This window comes from Myxocyprinus asiaticus, chromosome 31, assembly GCF_019703515.2.
Source record: "Myxocyprinus asiaticus isolate MX2 ecotype Aquarium Trade chromosome 31, UBuf_Myxa_2, whole genome shotgun sequence".
NCBI classification, from domain to species: Eukaryota; Metazoa; Chordata; class Actinopteri; order Cypriniformes; family Catostomidae; genus Myxocyprinus; species Myxocyprinus asiaticus.
In genome coordinates, this window is record NC_059374.1 from 13,349,089 (window position 1) to 13,370,404 (window position 21,316).

At 35.2% G+C, this 21,316-nt stretch overlaps 1 protein-coding gene across 1 annotated transcript in view; it reads right to left on the bottom strand.

Moving 5' to 3' along the window:
- LOC127421889 (1,4-alpha-glucan-branching enzyme-like) overlaps nucleotides 1–21,316 on the bottom strand; it is a 280,638-nt gene that overhangs the window by 20,880 nt on the left and 238,442 nt on the right. The window contains exon 15 of the mRNA XM_051665092.1: nucleotides 20,925–21,042. Coding sequence (XP_051521052.1) covers nucleotides 20,925–21,042 — 118 coding nt within the window. The remainder of the gene's footprint in view (nucleotides 1–20,924; nucleotides 21,043–21,316) is intronic.

The following is a 21,316-nucleotide window of genomic DNA, read 5'->3' on the forward strand; positions in this document are numbered from 1 at the left end:
TTGGCCTTGTGCTTAGGGTCACTGTCATGCTGGAAAGTCCAATAGCATCCCACGCGCAGCTTTCATGCAGAAGAATGCAAATTGTCTGCCAGTATTTTCTGATAACATGCTGCATTCATCATGCCATCAATTTTCACAAGATTCCCCGTGCATTTAGAGCTCACACACCCCCAAAACATCAGTGAGCCACCACCATGCTTCACAGTGGGGATGGTATTTTTTTCATTATAGGCCCGTTGACCCCTTTCCAAACATAGCGCTTATGGTTGTGGCCATACAGCTCTATTTTTGGTCTCGTCATTCCAAATTACAGTGTTCCAGAAGCTGTGAGGCGTGTCAAGGTGTTGTCGGGCATATTGTAACCGGGCTTTTTTGTGGCATTGGATCTTTCTGGCAACTCGACCATGCAGCTCATTTTTGTTCAAGTATCGTCGTAGTGTGCTCGTTGAAAAAACCACACCGTCTTTTTCCAGAGCAGCCTGTATTTCTCCTGAGGTTACCTGTGTTTTTTCTTTGTATCCCGAACAATTCTTCTGGCAGTTGTGGCTGAAATCTTTCTTGGTCTACCTGACCTTGGCTTGGTATCAAGAGATCCCCGAATTTTCCACTTCTTAATAAGTGATTGAACAGTACTGACTGGCATTTTTAAGGCTTTGGATATCTTTTTATATCCTTTTCCATCTTTATAAAGTTCCATTACCTTGTTACGCAGGTCTTTTGACAGTTCTTTTCTGTTCCCCATGGTTCAGTATCTAGCCTGCTCAGTGCATCCACGTGAGAGCTAACAAACTCATTGACTATTTATACACAGACACTAATTGCAATTTAAAAAGCCACAGGTGTGGGAAATTAACCTTTAATTGCCTTTTAAACCTGTGTGTGTCACCTTGTGTGTCTGTAACAAGGCCAAACATTCAAGGGTATGTAAACTTTTGATCATTGCCATTTGGGTGATTTCTGTTATGATTATGATTTAAAAAGGAACCAAACAACTATGTGATAATAAATGGCTTCATATGATCACTATCATTAAATAAAAGACAATTTTTTTGCATGATCATTCATATTTTCAAAATCAATGCCAACATTTCACAATTTCTGCCAGGGTATGCAAACTTTTGAGCACAACTGTATGTATTGATGAACCCAACATAATAACACAGGCTTATTGAACCAAGCTGAAACAGCTTTTGCTGTTAGTTCAGAAAGAACCTAAATATAGTTACCTTTTAATAAATTTTATTAACATTAACAAACATTTTTACATTATATAATGCTTAAAAGACTACTAAAACTGCAGCACTGCTCATATCCACCACTGAAATCTGCTGCTCAAAAGAACCCAGAAGCACGGTTGCTGTCACAGTAATTTAATCTATACTCAAACCTAATTAAAAAATTATTTGTAAACATACACTATCGGTCAAAAGTTTTGAAACATTTGACTGAAATGTTTCTCATGATCTTAAACATTTTTGATCTGAAGGTGTATGCTTAAATGTTTGAAATTAGTTTTGTAGACAAAAATATAATTGTGCCACCATATTAATTTATTTCATTATAAAACAAAAATGTAATTAAAAAAAAAAAGAAGTTTTTGAAATTGATGACTTGGACCAAATAATACAGAAAAGCTGCCATTAAGTGCCCAACATAGATGGGAACTCCTTCAATACTGTTTAAAAAGCATCCCAGGGTGATACCTCAAGAAGTTGATTGAGAAAATGTCAAGAGTACATGTCTGCAAATTCTAGGCAAAGGGTGACTACTTTGAAGATGCTAAAATATAACACAGTTTTGATTTATTTTGGATTTTGTTTAGTCACAACATAATTCCCATAGTTCCATTTATGTTATTCCATAGTTTTAATGACTTTACTATTATTCTAAAATGTGAAAAAAAAAAAAAAGAAAAAAAAATATATATATATATATATATATATATATATATATATATATATATATATATATATATATATATATATATATAATAAAGAATGAGTAAGTGTTTCAAAACTTTTGACCGGTAGTGTACATACAACTAAACCATATACAACTAAAATCTCTGAACTTGTTTAAGACAAACTCTAAAATACCATAATGTACAATAATAAATACAAAACTGCAAATTATATGATTTACAGTATTACATACTTAGATGTGCATTATGAAACTAATAATCACATTGCTGGCCATTATTAATATTCTAATTTATAAAATGTCATGTTTCTCATCGCAAAGAGCTAAGCAGCCTTGTTACCTCAGGAAAATCTCAAAATGGGCGACTTACTGGAATTTCTTAATTAGAGTCTCATGAATATCATTGGAATTCAAACAATCCACTTTGGGAAACAGACACGAAAATGCAGTTGCTGCTAACACCAAATTGATGCAGTGGGGCAGAAATTCACATTTGTTCATCATTGCAAAGTGAAAGGGAAGAATTTTTCCTTATTGGTGCCGCCGTAGTCAGCCCACTGCATACCTTATTCTGCCGAATGCATCAGTTTAAGGGTGCGGTGTGTCAGGCTTCGCGACGGCTTCAGACAGTAAATGAGAGTTTATTGTCACTCTTGGAAACGAAGGTGGTGAGCTGATGGACCCATTAATAGCAAAGAGAAAGACAAGAGGGTGGAAAAGTTTATGCATACACACATCAACTTTGAAGCTTCGTTCCTTTCATAAATCATGAATGAAAATTGTGCACAAATAAAGGGACCTTACTGTGGCAACTGCCAATGAATAGAATTATTAATTTCCATCTTATGCAAGCATGCCAGCTATGAGATGTGCAGAAGACCAATATCTAACAAGAATTACGGGAAGAACTACTGAAAACAACCCTTATACCGGGAATTAAACTAGTGATGCACTTGTTAGACTAAACTTTGCATTAGGCACAAAATAGGGTAGGAGCAATATAGTGGTGTTTGAATTAATAAAGTGTTGCAAAGAAAGAAAAAAGAGAATGTGTAATTCTGGGGTTTTAATTGATGAAGGCTGACTAATGCAGCTGGGGCTTTCACAGTAGATAAAATACTTTTTTCTAATAGAATGCAGAAAATCTTGTGCAGAACCGCTGTAATGCACTTTACATGAGGGTGAAACTACAGTCAAAATGTTCAAGTATATTCTCCCTCAAAATTAATTTAATAAGAGAAAGGATATCTAAAGTTCTGTTCTAAAACCTAGTGAGCAGTCTTGCTTCCTACTGCCTTCATAGGCAGCTGCCATTTAAACGAGCATCCCAAACATCATATAACCTCATAAGTGACCGATTTGCACTGTAAACCCTTTTAAGTTGGCAGCACAAATTTGAGGCACTCATTTATATAAAAATGTTTTAGTTAATAGAACTTTCAGATTTTATTTTGTACTACACATGCATGTTAATTGCTTTTAACCTGAAACATTGAGTAAGCTAACTCATTCATTTTGATGGCACTTAACTTTAAATTTAAACTCTCTGGCTGAACTTAATATAAAGTAATCCCAACTTAAATACTTCAAGTAGAGAAAACCTAGATAGAACTAGCTAGAATTAGCTAGTACAGTAGGGCTGAAACAATTAGTCGATGTTATCGACAACGTCGACAATAAAAATTGTCGACAAAATGTTTTGTTGTCGAATAGTCGTTTGATCTTAACGCAACATAAGATCATATGAAACTCTAATGATGGCGCACGAGAGCAGCACTGTAGCTCGTGCCTGACTGAGGAGAGGAAGAAAACACATCTCACAGTCCAGACGCACTCTAAACTTTCCAAACAGCTTCAGGTGATGTAGATCGCAAAGTATGAGGGAATTATAATGCAAAAATACAAAACAAGTAAATACAGAAGCACTCTTGTTGTGGAATAAGCAGAGCCGGAGCTGACGCTCAGCTTAAGCAAAACTTGCATGACGAGCGTTTTTAAAGGTAACACCCCGGCGTTACATCTTTAATGCAATTCTATTTAATGCTTTATAGCTTTATTAAAGTTAAAATAATAAGGAAACTGGCATTTCTCTATGCGGTCAGCGCCTCTTCTATGAGTTGCGCGAAGTGTCCCGATCTAAGGGGGAGAGATTGAAACTGCACCCGGCTGAGGCACACTCTGTTGCGGGGACTCTTATCCCTCGAGTGCGCGCGCACAATGCAGCTAGATTATAACGCGATGGCAACTTACTGAATCATAATATATGTCACTGTGCATTTCTTATAGTGAAGAAAATTGGCGAAATGCAGCTTTATTAATAAGAGAGAGTTTGTTTTTTTGAGAGTTAAAGGTGGATTGAAGTGAACACAAAGGTGAGAGAGGGTGGTCTTCACCCCAATATACACTGCAAAAAAATACAAAATGTATTTGTTTTTGTTGTGGCTTGTTTTCCAATATAAATATCTAAAACTCCTTTAAAACAACGTACATTTACTTTAGCAGCTATACTGCAGAATATTTTTTTTTTTTATCTGAGAATGTTGAATATAATATTAAAAATATAAATATTTTAAAATATCTAAAAATCCTTTAAAAAAAGATGCATTCACCTGAGAAGCAGCATATAAGATATTTAGACTTGTTTTTAGAGAATAGATCTTGAATATAAGTATATTTTGTCTTTACTGCACTTGCAGAAGTATAAACCAAGTGAAAAATACACTTATATACAAAATACACTTATATTTAAGATACATTCTCTTAAAGCAAGTCTAAATATCTTATATGTTACTTCTCAAGTAAATGTATCTTGTTTTAAGGATTTTTAGACCATTTTAAATGGAAAAAAAGACAAATACACTTGATAACAATAGGAGTTTTTTGTAGTGAAATTTTTACTGAATTAAACATAATAAAAAGTATTTTTCCCTTTAATTCAGTGAATGTCATTTAGAGGAATTTTTAAAAGACAATTCTGTCCTCTTTATTGTTAGCAAGCACGTTTAATACAACCTTTTAAGTCGGGGCACAAGCTGAATAGTTGATTTAGAGCTAATGATTAATCTTTGCAATAATCGCCAGAATAGTCGAATAATCGTTCTAATAATCGTTAGATTAGTCAATGTTCAAAATAATCGTTAGTTGCAGCCCTATAGTACAGTGAAGCATGCTGAATGCATGCTAATTTGTTAACACTATGCCTTGATAAGCATAGCAATTGCTCATTGAGTAAAGCAGAATAGAACAGTATGAGCTTTGAGCTTGGGAAATGTGCTATATAAATTAAACATTATTATTAGTTGTCGTAATTTTAATCTGATTTCTAGAATTGAAAATGTATTTATACTGTATATTACACTACTTTTTGACTAAAACCATAATTCGATTACAGTAACTAATTACTTTGTAATAAGATTACACCCAACACAGTGATAGGTGGCAGGCCCTAGATTCAACTCAACTGATTTCAGTTGAGTTTGACATTAGCATGTTGCTAAGCATACACAGCAATTTAATCAAAATCAATCAGGAGGGCCGGGAAAATAATGACTGACCTGCTGACAGTTGAAGACCCCTTAGAAAGTGTATTAAATGATGTGTATGAAAATACATGACGAATGACGCCCTATATTGATTCAATAAGGGTATTCGATCTTTCAATATGGGACAATCCTTTACTGTAAGGGACGGGTCGCAAACCTAGCTTTAAGCTAACGTCCTGATACTCTAATAAGCATAAAACCACATAGGACACAAAAATATTGGGTAAAATGATCCAGGTGGATGCTGTACACTAGTGGTGGTTGAGGAGAGTCCCTTATTCACAATGTAGAGCGCTTTGATTATAATGTCAGAAAAGCACTATATAAATGTAACGTTCATTCATTCATTTATTTATTTATTATTCTGGTTTTGGTTTCTCTGTGAAGGATACATGCAATGCTGCCTGAGGGTCCGTTCAGACCAAACGCGTTCTTGCGCTAAAAAAAAGCAAGACACAGCGTAATGTATAACAAAACATTTTTACAAAAAAACATTTTTGCCAGGTGAAGTTGTTTTTTAACTAACAAGGCATCTAAAAAAAACGCAGCATTTCTGGGTGAAATGGAAAAAATAAAAATAACTAAAAGCAGAGCAACGGTCACAGCATTGTTTACATGGAATATGGTCAAAACAATCTATCTTAGGAGGCAGCATAATTAAGATGCCTTAAAATGCTTCCTCCATAGGCAGCTCACAAGGTTTTGGAACAGAGCAAATATGACAATTAAAATGCTTTTATCTCTGAAATCATCAAATGAAGTTATTAATGCATCTCGCTGTCTCTATCTAGCTGCTACAAATCAAATGAGATCATAAAATGCTGATTATATAGCAGCACAGGGATTTGGATGTGCATTATATGGATCAATATGTATCTGACTTGTCTCAGACTAATGTATCACTATCAGTTTCACAGAGTTCAGATCATACAGCATCTAAGCCCCAAAATTCATCTGTCCACTACTTTTCTCAGCAGTACTGCATCCATATACAATAAAGTATATGCAATTTGTAAATCTTAGTACAATGCTTAAATACAACTAGATTTAACATTTTTCTAACAAAATCGCTGCCTCAACACTTGGGTGCTCTGGGTGGTTGCCAGGGCATTGCTATATGGTTGCTAAGGTATTCTGAGTTGTTTTAGGCACATTGCTATATGGTTCCTACAGAGCCCCTTAGAGGACAGGGATGACAATTTTTTTTCTGAAATAGTTTTGCGCGTCTATTCATAAGTTTTGCGTTTACTCACAATAGTTTGCATTCCCCTTACAATAAATTTACCATGGTTCTTCTATAGTTACCATATTATACCTTGATTTTCATAGTAAAACCATAGTAATAATAATACAGGATAATGAAACTATGGAATAAAAAAAAATAATTTTGTGGTTATTATGGTTTTACCACAAACACCATTTAAAACCATAGTAACCACAAAAATTACCATGGTTAATTTATAATAAAACCATGTGTACTATATGGATACATTATGCTATACTGTTTTAAAACCATGGTTTTCGCCAAAAAAATTAAGCAAGGTTAGCCTACAACAGTCATGTTTCCTACAATATTACTATTTAAAAATGATTTCCGCCAAAAACTGTGGTTACTACAGTCTACAATAGTACTATAGTAAAACTATAATAACAACAAAATTAGGTTTTGTATTACAATATATTTAGTTTTCTTGTAAACTAAATATTGGGAGGGCACTCAAAACTCACTATGGTTTCACTACAAATTTCATGGTTAAAATATGGTTACTGTAGTAAAAACATGGTAAATTTATTTGCGAAAGAATGCAAAACTTATTACGAGGGCATGCAAAACATATTGTGAGGGAATGCAAAACTATTGCGAGGGAACGCAAGCTATGGATACAGTATGCTGTATTAAAACCATGGTTTCCACCAAAGAAACATGGTTACTTAACTCACTTTTCATAGTTACTACTATAGTAAAAACATGGTTTCTGTCAATAAATAAATAATATACAAAAATAGTTAGCCTACAACAATCATACAATACAACAATCATACAATATTACTAAAGAAAAGAAATCAGCCAAAAACTATGGCTACTACAGTCTACAATATTGAGAGCACTTTATTATGTTACATTTGTTAACATTAGTAAATGCATTAGGTATCATTAACTAACAGTTATTAACTATAGTTAATAATAAAAAATTAATGGTTAGTTTATGTTAGTTCATAGTGCATTAACTAATGTAAACATATCCAACTTTTGATTTTAAAAAACATATGTTGAAATTAACTTTAGCCAAAATTAATAAATGCTGTAAAAGTATTATTCATTGTTAATTCATGTTAAAAAATGTTGTTTACTAATGTTAACAGTTGTAACCTTATTTTTAAGTGTTACCACAATATAGTAAAACCATAGTTAAACTATGGTATTTGCATAGTAAAAACATGATACCCATAAAATTATGATTTTTATTAACATAGTTTTCGTTTTCCTGTATTATAACTATGGTTTCACTGCGAATATCATGGTTAAAATATGGTTACTGTAGTACTGAAAACTATTGTGAGGGAACGCAAAACTTATTGCGAGGGAACACAAAACTTATTGCGAGGGCACGCAAAACTATTTCAGAAACAAATTCCCACCCTGTCCTCTCAGGGGCTCCATATAAACCAGCCTAAATTTATTTATTTATTTATTTATTTTTTTGGTCTTAGCTGGTCTACGAAGCTGGTCTGTTTACTGGTTTTAGAGGGGTTTGGGGTATTGTTCAGCTGGCCAGGCTTGAAGTCCAACAAGAACAGCTTAAACCACTTGTTCATTGGCAAAAGCCAAAAGAGTCCAACACCAAATCTGGTTCTTTTATATGGCTTGGGCCTCTCCGTCAGTGCAAGTCTATTGGATTTTTTTTCGCCTGTTTTATAATCCACCGAGTCCGATTGCTTAGAAAAGTAAAAACTCACCTCCCTACGACAGCTTGAGGTATTATTCATGTCTAAAGCACAAACAGTGCAGGACGAGTTATGTACTGACATTACATACTTAGGGTTAGGGATTTGTTCAGATCCCAGTGTATGAACAATAGTAACAGTAATGCTTGCCTTATCAACCACCATTTATAAGTAAATCTATGGCAGTCTCTTTCACAGTCTAAATATCAACATGTAAAGAAAAGATTAAATTATCACAGAATACATTTTTTAAATGATGTATTTAGCTCTGAGTTTAACTGCTGTGTTCTCTCAAAGGCCTTGAGCTCTCTTCACAGTAGAACCAGAGCTCTTTCTTCCAACCTACCTTCTGCAATTTTAATAGTATGAAAATAATACAGTTCATAAATAATGCAGTTTTAGTAGATGGCGGTTATAGTATCAGAAGACCTACTTCTTTTATATCAGATAACAAATGACGACTGCTAGCTTGAGTAATTTGAGACTGATACCTATAAACATTAGTCTGTTTAGAATGTGAAAGCAGTTGTGTGATTTGAGGCATCTTTGTGATGTTTGGACTATCACTGTGTTCAATAAAAGAAAATACCAAATCCGATTTTTTTTTTTAAGTGTTCTATTATATATGGCAGGGGGTCCACTGACCCCTATGGGGTCCATGGAAAATATTGTTTAATCTCCAACCAATTTTTGTGAAAAAATGCAAAATACAATGTTAAGTTAATTTCAACCAAAGCTAAATAAGCTAAAGTTCTACTAAAGGTTTTATATTTCTCTCTCAAATCGAAATGTATTAAGTCAAATTTAAATGTAATGTACAATGACTCTGTAGTATGTACATGAATAATGATTATTTAAATGGCTTCACAATGTACTGTAAGCATCATAAAGTATGTAAATACATATTATTATATGCATGCTATTATAGGCCAGGCTTAAAATACAACACGTTTTATACAATATGTAACTTTATACTTCAAAGTCCTCCGAGACCATTTCCAAAGCTTTATGTAAAGAACAGACTTTAACTTTATCAAAATTGGAAAAGCACTGTGAGAAAACTCTTAAGAATATTTAGGGGCCAATCACCGTAGGTGCGAAGCCCCTATTGTATCTGTCTACGGACAGCCCGTAGAAACGTACATAGGAAAGTTATTAAATTTGGCACACTAAGAGAAGACACTCTCAAACATAACTGACCCAACTGGGGTCTCTCACTCAAACTCTCTGGCACCACCGACATTTCAAACTTTCACTTACGTTTCGGCCTATAACTTTTGAACCTAAGTCCTAGAAATAAAATAATTTTTTCCTCTGATTTTTTGGGTCATTACGCATCTACATCGCTTCATTTTTTTAGGTAAAGTACTCAAAACGTTGAGACAGCATCACCTAGTGGTCAAAAGATAAAAATAAATGCTTATAACTGCTGATTAATTTGGTCTTTTGTTGCAAGCTTTCTTGGGTCATGCCAAGTACATTGATACCAAATTTGCCATACTCGGCCATACTTCCTTTCTACCAATTTGAACCCAAGTCCTTGAAACAAAATTCTTTTTTCCTCTGATTTCTTGGGTCATTACGCATCTACACAGTCGCTTTGTTTTTGAGCTCTGCCCACTAGATTTTCCGCCATTTTTAATTTTCTGAAAAAACTACTTTTTTTTAATCTCCTCCTAGTCCACATGTCTGATTTACTCGAAATTTTGCACGTATAATCTAAAGACACTCATAAAAAAAGTTGAGATTTTTTTTTTTTTTATATTCCAAACAGTTCTCGTATAACACTTCAATGAATTTGACGGCGAGCATGCCAAAATGGATGTAAGGCTCTATCTTCGCAACACTTTTGCGTATTAACACGAAACTTGGTATATACAGGTGCATCTCAATAAATTAGAATGTCGTGGAAAAGTTCATTTATTTCAGTAATTCAACTCAAATTGTGAAACTCGTGTATTAAATAAATTCAATGCACACAGACTGAAGTAGTTTAAGTCTTTGGTTCTTTTAATTGTGATGATTTTGTCTCACATTTAACAAAAACCCACCAATTCACCATCTCAAAAAATTAGAATACATCATAAGACCAATAAAAAAAACATTTTTAGTGAATTGTTGGCCTTCTGGAAAGTATGTTCATTTACTGTATATGTACTCAATACTTGGTAGGGGCTCCTTTTGCTTTAATTACTGCCTCAGTTTGGCGTGGCATGGAGGTGATCAGTTTGTGGCACTGCTGAGGTGGTATGGAAGCCCAGGTTTCTTTGACAGTGGCCTTCAGCTCATCTGCATTTTTTGGTTTCTTGTTTCTCATTTTCCTCTTGACAATACCCCATAGATTCTCTATGGGGTTCAAGTCTGGTGAGTTTGCTGGCCAGTCAAGCACACCAACACCATGGTCATTTAACCAACTTTTGGTGCTTTTGGCAGTGTGGGCAGGTGCCAAATCCTGCTGGAAAATGAAATCAGCATCTTTAAAAAGCTGGTCAGCAGAAGGAAGCCTGAAGTGCTCCACAATGTCTTGGTAAACGTGTGCAGTGACTTTGGTTTTCAAAAAGCACAATAGACCAACACCAGCAGATGACATTGCACCCCAAATCATCACAGACTGTGGAAACTTAACACTGGACTTCAAGCAACTTGGGCTATGAGCTTCTCCACCCTTCCTCCAGACTCTAGGACCTTGGTTTCCAAATGAAATACAAAACTTGCTCTCATCTGAAAAGAGGACTTTGGACCACTGGGCAACAGTCCAGTTTTTCTTCTCCTTAGCCCAGGTAAGACACCTCTGACGTTGTCTGTGGTTCAGGAGTGGCTTAACAAGAGGAATACGACAACTGTAGCCAAATTCCTTGACATGTCTGTGTGTGGTGGCTCTTGATGCCTTGACCCCAGCCTCAGTCCATTCCTTGTGAAGTTCACCCAAATTCTTGAATCGATTTTGCTTGACAATCGTAAGGCTGCAGTTCTCTCGGTTGGTTGTGCATCTTTTTCTTCAACACTTTTTCCTTCCACTCAACTTTCTGTTAACATGCTTGGATACAGCACTCTGTGAACAGCCAGCTTCTTTGGCAATGAATGTTTGTGACTTACCCTCCTTGTGAAAGGTGTCAATGATTTTCTTCTGGACAACTGTCAGATCAGCAGTCTTCCCCATGATTGTGTAGCCTAGTGAACCAAACTGAGAGACCATTTTGAAGGCTCAGGAAACCTTTGCAGGTGTTTTGAGTTGATTAGCTGATTGGCATGTCACCATATTCTAATTTTATGAGATAGTGAATTGGTGGGTTTTTGTTAAATGTGAGCCAAAATCATCACAATTAAAAGAACCAAAGACTTAAACTACTTCAGTCTGTGTGCATTGAATTTATTTAATATACGAGTTTCATAATTTGAGTTGAATTACTGAAATAAATGAACTTTTCCATGACATTCTAATTTATTGAGATGCACCTGTATAATCACAAGCATGACCTGAAGGTACCTGCACAGTTTTGGCACAGCACCACTTAGTGGTCAATAAATATGCTTCTAAATTCTCAATATTTTGGCCTAAAATTATGAGACTGGTCTCTTTGGATTCCTTACCAAGTCAAATTATACCAAATTTTCCTATGTTGGCCATATTGGCCATTTTCAGTTTTGTCTTAAATTGCTGTATATTACAAACATATTGGCATATCATTACAAAATTTGGCATGTATCATTGGGGACATGTCCTGTAGGTACTCTTATAGTTTGTGAAAAGTGCCACCTAGTGGTCAAAAGACACAAAGAAATGCTAATAACTTTTGATTAATTTGGTCTATTGTCATGAGACTTGTGTCTTTAGCTTCCTTGGGCCATGCAAATTATGTTGATATAAAATTTGTCATAGTCGGCCATACTTCCAGTCCGCCAATTTGTATTTAAATGAAAACATTATTTTTGAACTCCTAGAACGTAAGTCCTATTTGCCCGAAATTTTGAATGTATCCTTTCAAACGTACCAATAACTGGGCCCCACAGTGTAGCGTCACACATATGTGTTTCTACAACAGCCAGTTAGGTTACAAGCTGCCAGATTTAAATTGGTTTTCGCACTGACACAGGCTACGCTGGTCAAGTGTCTGTAGTTTATATTCGCTCAAACAGTTACTCATACAGTCTTTTAAACCACAGAATAAGTTTATTTTATATACACTACCGGTCAAAAGATTTGAAACACTCATTCTTTATTATAATTTTTTTTTTTTTTCACATTTAGAATAATAGTAAAGTCATCAAAACTATGGAATAACATAAATGGAACTATGGGAATTATGTTGTGACTAAACAAAATCCAAAATAAATCAAAACTGTGTGATATTTTAGCATCTTCAAAGTAGTCACCCTTTGCCTAGAATTTGCAGAAATGTACTCTTGGCATTTTCTTAACCAACTTCTTGAGGTATCACCCTGGGATGATTTTAAACAGTATTGAAGGAGTTCCCATCCATGTTGGGCACTTAATGACTGCTTTTATTTATTATTTGGTCCAAGTCATCAATTTCAAAAACTTTTTTTTTTTATTACATTTTCGTTTTATAATGAAATAAATTAATATGGTGGTACAATTATATTTTTGTCTACAAAACTAATTTCAAACATTTACGCATACGCCTTCAGATTAAAAGATTTTTAAGATCATGAGAAACATTTCAGTCAAGTGTTTCAAAACTTTTGATTGGTAGTGTACATTCATCCAACTCGTCACCAAAATAGCACGATAAAAAGTTTACAGTTCTTACACACACAGTCAATACATCAAACGCGATCTTCCTCTGATGCGTGCTGCCATTTGTTTATATTATTAGCGGTTGTCATTCGTCAAACAAACAGCTACTCAAAGAGTCTTTTCAAGCACATAATATGTTTATTTTACACAATAACAGTTCACAGCTTGTATAAGCACAGCCATCGTATCTAAACGCGATCTTCCCTTGCACACAGCCACGTCTGCTTTTTAGGTGCAGATGAGCTTTTCATTCACACAAACAGCAACTCAAACTGTCTTTTCAGGCATTTAATACATTTGTTTTCTGAAACAGTCAGCCAACCTATCACAAAAGCAGCACAATAACAGTTTAAAACTCGTATACTCACAGTGAAAACATTCAGAACGAGCGCGATTATCCTTTGCACGCAGCCAAGTCTGTTTACATTAGCGCTCGACACACACACACACACACACACACACACACACACACACACACACACACTATTATTTGTTCATTTGATTTTTACAGCTATAAAAACGAAATAAATAAAACAAATACAGTACAGCAGACCTAACCCATTTGTTCACGTTTAATATATTATATACAGTATTTTATTTTTTATGACAAGAAATAAAAAATCCAAAACTAATTTCCATTCTGCCCCCCTCTACTGGCTGTGCAGTGTCATGTGCAACAATAACTCATTCCAGGGGGCACTGCAGGGGAATTTAGACCCTACTCATGAAAAGGCTAGAGACACTCATGACAAAAAGTTATGAAAATCTTTTTGATAGACCAAACCGTTCTCTTTTAACGCATCAACAAATTAAATTGTAAGATGCCAATAAGGATCCGAGGCTGTATCTATTAATGCTTTGGTGAATTGACATGAAACTTCATGTATGTATTGTGACCAAGCCCTAACGATACCATATCAATTTGGTGACAGTGCCACCTAATGGTCAAAAGTTATAAGCAATTGTATAACACTATAAGTAATAAAACAAATATCTTTTTGTACCACTCTGCTGAAAATAATTACCGGAATTCTATATTCAATCTAAATGTTTGCCATTGGTGTGCTTGGCCCCGTAATTGGTGCCTGTAGATATATTTCCTTTTGTGTTCTAACGAAGGACAAAAGACATACAGGTCTGCATTTTTTTAGCGCAAGAACTCATTTGGTCTGAATGGCCTTTAAAAAAGAAAAACATAAATTATGCGCATCGTTACTTCGTCATCTTTTACCTATGAGCTCAAGATTGGTCCACATGCTCTGCTTAGCAGTTACTAAATTAAGTTGACAACTGGACATGTTAGCAAAAAGGAAAGTTTTCTTTTGAATTTTTATAGATCTTATTAAATCATAAACAGGCCCTTAGAAAAAGAGATGGAGGGAGAAGACAAAGGAGGAGAAAATGAAAAAAAGAAGGGCAGAATAAAGCCTTGCATCACAAGCTTCAGTCTGAAATGGGGGATTTAAATTTCACGCTGTGCACTAAATTTCAATAAGGCCTGTGGAAATAGAATACACAATATGAAAGAGGGAGCCCAAAAGAGTAGAACTTATCTGATGTAATTAAGTAATCAAGTAACCAAGATTTTGATTGTGATATCTAAATCCTGGAAGTGCTCTTAAATTTGAAAAAAAAAAAAAAATTCTCCGTCAGTGAAAATAATTCCAAAAGAGGCCAAAGCATCAAGCACAACTCCAGTCTCTGCACTGCTCTCGTACTCTGGCATATGGTACGGTGTGGTGTGGTAAGGTAGATGGTTTGGTATGACGTTGTATAATCTGGTGTAGGCATGTGCCCGAAGCTGAATACCTTATTCGGAAAGGCACGAATAATGACTTAAAAACGAATAACGAATTCATCTGAATAATAGAAAAAATATTCGGAAGACTGATCATCCAACGAGCACAGGCATAAAGCGATATTTTAAATAAACATAGAAAATTACAAAGCAAAGATGAGTCTGTGAAGCCAATATTACCACAGTGTAAACCTTATGAATGAAAATGCGCATGGCGATTTTAAGTTCAGACCGGATGGCCGCATTCTCGACTCTGTTTGCAGTCTCCGTTAATTGTGTGCATCTTAGAAATCTAAGCTTGTAAAAAGTATTAACACTGAACATTTTCCACTTCTTGAAATGTTTGTTTGAAATGTCTGATCACATTAACAACAAATGTTTCACTCAATTCACATGTAAGGATTTATAAACCAACCTGAACGTGATGTTTAATTCCTGACCAAAGAAGTGATGAATTTATAGTGGAGCTCGACAGTAAGTTGACAACATTTATATACACATTAAGGTAATTATCTGGTTAATATTCCAAAAATGTTTAAATGCTGCATATAGGTTTAAATACTTCACAGAGTGTAAAGCTATTCAGAATATTCCTGCACAAAAAAAAAAAAAAATTTTGCTTTTCATTTCTAGAAATATATAGAGGCTTGATCTTGGAATTTATTCCATTGCATTTCACTAATTCTGCACATGTAATTTAACTAATTAATTATGTACTCCACAAAAATATGTGAACACAAAATAAGCCTTGAATGTATCATAAAACTTTCTGATAGAGATTTACAGTGCTTTCAGTTTGTAGGATACATTTAATTTAATATTTGCATTTGCATTTACTATTCGCTGCTAAATGTGTGCTTTGCATTTTACAATTGCTTGACACCTCGTGCATCCAGAATAACATTGTTACTTGCACACTGCACAGACATAAACAAAAATGTTGTTTCAGCAGATATTAATGTCTGAATTACCAGGAGAAACCACAGTTAACAACATATTCCACAGTTTATGTAGCCTACATATTCAGCTTCATCTGATGAGAAAAAATAATGAATATATCAATAATATAATTAATTAATAATAATAATAAAAATATAATAATAATAATAATTATTATTATATAAATAATAATAATAATGATTATTATTATATAAATAATAATAATAAATATAGCTGTGAGCAGCAATTAACGGGGTTCAAGCGGTTTAAGGCCTTTAAGCACATGCGTAAAAAGGTATTATGTTTTATTTAGCAAGCATGTAACCACTTAGATCATAGATGGAACAGACCATTTACAGCCAATACAGGCAATTTACTAAGGAAATACATGGTTTTTAAAGCTTTTTAAAGCTTATAGCAACACCTATGGTCCGATCTCCAAAAAAGTCTGCATGCTTGTTTAGAATCATATGTTGCATGTGCTCACCTAATTGGTTTAACCTAAAAGTTTTTGTTTAGGAATTATGGGCTTATTTGTACACTTGACCACGCCCATTTTCTAAATGACACTGTTATAGCTACCCAAAGGGTAAAGTTCAACATTTTTTTTTTTATATATATAATTATTGACCTAGAGAGTCCAGAGAATTGTACTGCATTGGTTTTATTGAGGTTGAGCAAAAAACCTAGGACAAGTTCAAAAGAGTAGGTTTTTTACATAATCGTGAATATTTAATGAACGATTTGGTTGACAGCAGTGGTTCTTGAGGCAAAGTTGTTCAGTATGAGGAGATCTAACAAATTATATGAATTATAGCTGCGTCCCAATTCAGAGGCTGCATCCTTCAAAGGTCGCATTCGAAGGCCGATTGCGTCACTGCTGCGCAACAAAGGCTGTCCCAATTTGAAGGCTCCTTCAAATTCGGCCTCCAAATGTGTCCTTCGTTTCCCGTGAAATTAATGATACAACAGATGGATCCTTCGCGGCCTTGCTTACCCCAGAATTCATTGCGCGCCAGTGACGACAGGATTTTTTTGAGAGAAATTGCCGAATTACACTTTTAAACGTAAGTATTTGGTTTCAACTTACTCAAATATCTAATGATACAAATATTAAAAAAAATACAATAAAAAAAACTTTAAAGTGGTTCAAATGTTGACTTATATCTTACTTAGATGTGATTATATATAGTTTATACTCTTTATTATATACAGAAATGGACTATGGTGAAAATATTTAGACAGTTTGTGAACCCTGTTTTGTTTTCAGACAGTTTAATATAACTTTCAAAAAAGTCCAGTACAAATGTTAGTCACTCAGCAGCTGTCACAGTTGTTAGGCGACAAGAACAGTCCTCCGTAGGCTAGAATGTCCCAATTAACAATGCTCAGTCTGACCTTCGCGGCCTTCGAAGGCATGGCCTTTGAAGTCTGAGTCCTTCGAAGGATGCAGCCTTTGAATTGGGACAGAGTCATTGTGTGTATGCGTGAAACACCACATGATTACAGAGGCGTAAAACTCGTTAGCGTCATCCATTGGCCGATTTCTTTAAAATTTCTCACTTTTCTGGGTGACCAAAGATTGACCTCTTACATAAGCATGCCAAGTTTGGTGAAGATAACTCATTTCCTTCAAGAGTTATAGCCATTTACGTAAAATTGGCCACTCCTACTTCTGATGTTTTCAAATACCGTAGCTAGCTGGAGTCGAAAATTAAAACTTTTTTTGATAACTTTTGATATTGAGACTCCATAGAATCGTTTGGCACTGGTTTGGTCCCGATCAGAAGAAAAACCTAGGACTAGTTCGCAAAAGTAGGTTTTATGAAAAATCCAAGATGGCGGAAATGTTTTATAGGCGGAAATTAAATCGGAGGTATACATTTTGTTTGGTTTGATCCAAGGATTCCAGTGATATAAAGCACTTGAGTCTACGACAAATGGTCTAGGAGTTATAAGCAGTTTCGCGTTTTTGATCGCTGTAGTGCCCCCTATTGACCGATTTGTCCAAGTCCGTGTTTCTGAGTAGCGAGCAATACTACTACCATCTGACCAAGTTTCAAGTCTCTAGGCCTTACGGTTTGCTCTGCCCGATCAGTTTTATGGCAAAATAATAATAATAATAATAAAAATCGTAACAATTAAAATAGGGTTTCAGCGCTAAGCACTTGAACCCCTAATAATAACATTTAAATACGCATATCTAAGGCATATTTTATATACAGAAGCTATAGCCTAAATGTAAGACAGTTACATTTTAAAATTAGTTTTGATGCACTTCCGGTTTAAACCATGCCCACATCCGTTTCTATCCAAATACAGATACAGTTACAGATAATTTCGTCATAGTAACAGAAACAGATTCAGATAATAGCTTTGCTGCACACCCCTAGTCTGGTGCATGTGCATTTATTGAGCATTGTGTATTTGTGCATTGTGGGCTGTGTATTTGCATTCAGTAGTGTGTGCACTATTTCTGTAAATCTAAACTGAATAAAGTAAGTATGGTATGGCATATGATTTGGCATGTTACCCATGGTACTGTATTGTTCATTTGCATTCATTAGGGGCCATTCACATTGAACATGTCCTTGCACTAAAAAAGTTAAAAGCACTGCCTTTACTAGAGCAGAACACAGGTCTCGAGGTGTGTTTTTAACAGTTGAATTTCTTTAACTTAACATGGCATCTAAAAAATGAGGCACTCCTGATAAGACTGAAAAACTCGTCACAAAGGTCGAGGACTAAGGATTAACCATGACTTACTGCAATAGGACAATTGCAGTAAGTCATGGCATCTGCTCATGTTATTGCTTACTGCATTACATGCAACATGTTTACTATTGTCACAGTCCTGTCACTCTGTCATCATCGTCCCATGTTTGTGTTGTTCGTTGTCTGTCTTTGTGTGAGTGCACGGTTTCGGTTGTACTCCCTGCCGTGCGCTCTTCGGTCTGTCTTGTTTCATGTCAGGAGCACGGTGTCTGGACCCTGACCTCCTGTCTGGTTCGGTTTCAGTCTGTGTTGGGATCCGGACACTCGTGCTCCATGTCTGTCTGTTATTGACGTGGATGCATCGTGCTTATGTCATCTTGGCAGCATCCACTCATGTCAATTATGATGGCATTTGTGGACTTACATTAGCATGGTTTAAGTCCTATTTAGCAGACCGCAACCACTTTGTCTATATAAACGAGGAATTGTCAAATCAAACAAAAGTTAAGTATGGAGTGCCACAGGGATCAGTTTTAGGGCCTCTGCTTTTCTCCTTATATATGCTTCCCCTGAGAGATATTATCAGCAATCGTGGAATAAGTTTCCACTGTTATGCCGACGATACCCAACTTTATATTTCTTCAAAACCTGATGAAATTTCACAAATCTCCAAATTAGCAGAGTGAATCAATGAAATCAAAGACTGGATGGACAGAAATGTCCTTCTACTCAATTCCGACAAAACAGTGGTACTAATTATTGGAACAAAAACATCTAAAAATAAGCCACTAAAATATAATTTGACTCTCGATGGATGTACGGTTACATTGTCTTCTACTGAGAAGAACTTAGGTGTTATATTTGATACCAATCTGTCCTTCAAAAATCAAATTTCCAATGTTTGTAGAACACCATTCTTCCACCTCAGAAATATTGCTAAGTTATGCCACATGCTCTCTGTTGCTGATGCCGAGAAAGTAATTAATGTGTTCATGACCTCAAGACTAGGTTATTGTAATGCATTACAGGGAGGATGTCCAGTAATTTCAAAAATAATCTTAAATTGGTTGAAAATGCAGCAGCCAGAGTGCTGAATAGAACCACGAAATATGATCACAATAGCCCCATTTTATCATTGTTACACTGGCTACTTGTTAAATTTTGTATTAATAAAATTTTTTTTTAACTACATACAAAGCTTTGAATGGTCTAGCTCCCCTGTACTTAAGTGACCTTCTACCATGCTATATTCCATCACGTTCATTATGATTGCAAAATTCTGGCCTGTTAATAGATCCTAGAATATCAAAATCCACAAAAGGAGGTAGATCCTTTTCCTATTTGGCTCCTAAACTATGGAATTCCCTAACCCTGTTCAGGATGCAGACACACTCACTGAGTTTAAGTCTAGACTTAAGACTCATCTATTTTGGCAGGCATACACCTAATTTATCCATCAACTCACAATTAGGCTGATTTATTAAGGTCTGCAGGAACCAGAAACATTTATCATGATCTATAACTCTGCAAAAAATGTAATGGCATCTACACTAATATTATTCTATTTGTTTCCCTGTCTCAACCTCTGGATTCATATCCCGAGGTAAGCAGAGCCGGCCAGATCTAGCTCCGTTCCTGCTTGGTGTCAGACTCCACTGCTACATGTCTCTGAGTGATGATGACTAAATGCAGCCAGTGCCAGCCAGACCTCACTTCAGTCTATTATGATGGACTTTAGAGGATGAACTGATGCCAACTCCAACCATAAGACATGGAATACTTCATATGCCACTGCCTGAACCTTGGATTTAAGGTAGACCTTGCACACTGGGGATCTAAATACAATTATTATGTATTTAATTATTTATTTTTATACACAATTTACAATCATACTTAAACTACACAATGATGACTCTAAGACTTTATAGATATTACAGTTGCATGATTTTCTGTAAAGCTGCTTTGAAACTATGTGTGTTGGGAAAAGCACTATACAAATAAAATGACTTGACAAGTATGTATTGATGGTATGATGTTGCTAGCCTTACACAGAATCTGTGCTTATAGAATTTAAATGGTGAATTCTAAAGTTCTACACATTCCACATCCTGTGTATGTTCATTTATTAAATATATTCTAATCTCAAAATGTTTTTAGCTACTAATAAAAGTGTAACAGTTTAGATCCATTTAACACATATTACTATTTTCAATCTACATCCATTCCGCAGAATGATTCCGTGTGGTCTTATTTGTGGCATATGGTTTGGTTTGCTGTATAGAAACATATAATATTCTGTGCATACCAGCATAGAGTTGGGTTGACCGTTGAATGCCATTGGCTCAGTGAAGAAATCTGTGTTGTGGTCCAGTCTGCCATGACCTCCATACTGAATTTCATCTGAGTCCAGTTTGATCTTGTATCTGGAGGAGGGTATGGTTAAGGAATTCAAAGAGGAGTGATTGAAAACATAATGGGAATGAAACATTATAAAGATTTTACAGTGAAATATGGTCTTTTTGTACTCTCTGTAATTGTGATGCATAAGGACAATGAATATTGGTATCAAATAAATCAATCAAAATGCTTTAACCCAATGGTCTTAATATGCCAAACAATGGACATAAGAAATGCAGAGTCATTACATCCTCATGGTGTCCACTCTGAAGTGTTCTGGATGCAAACTAGCTGTCCATC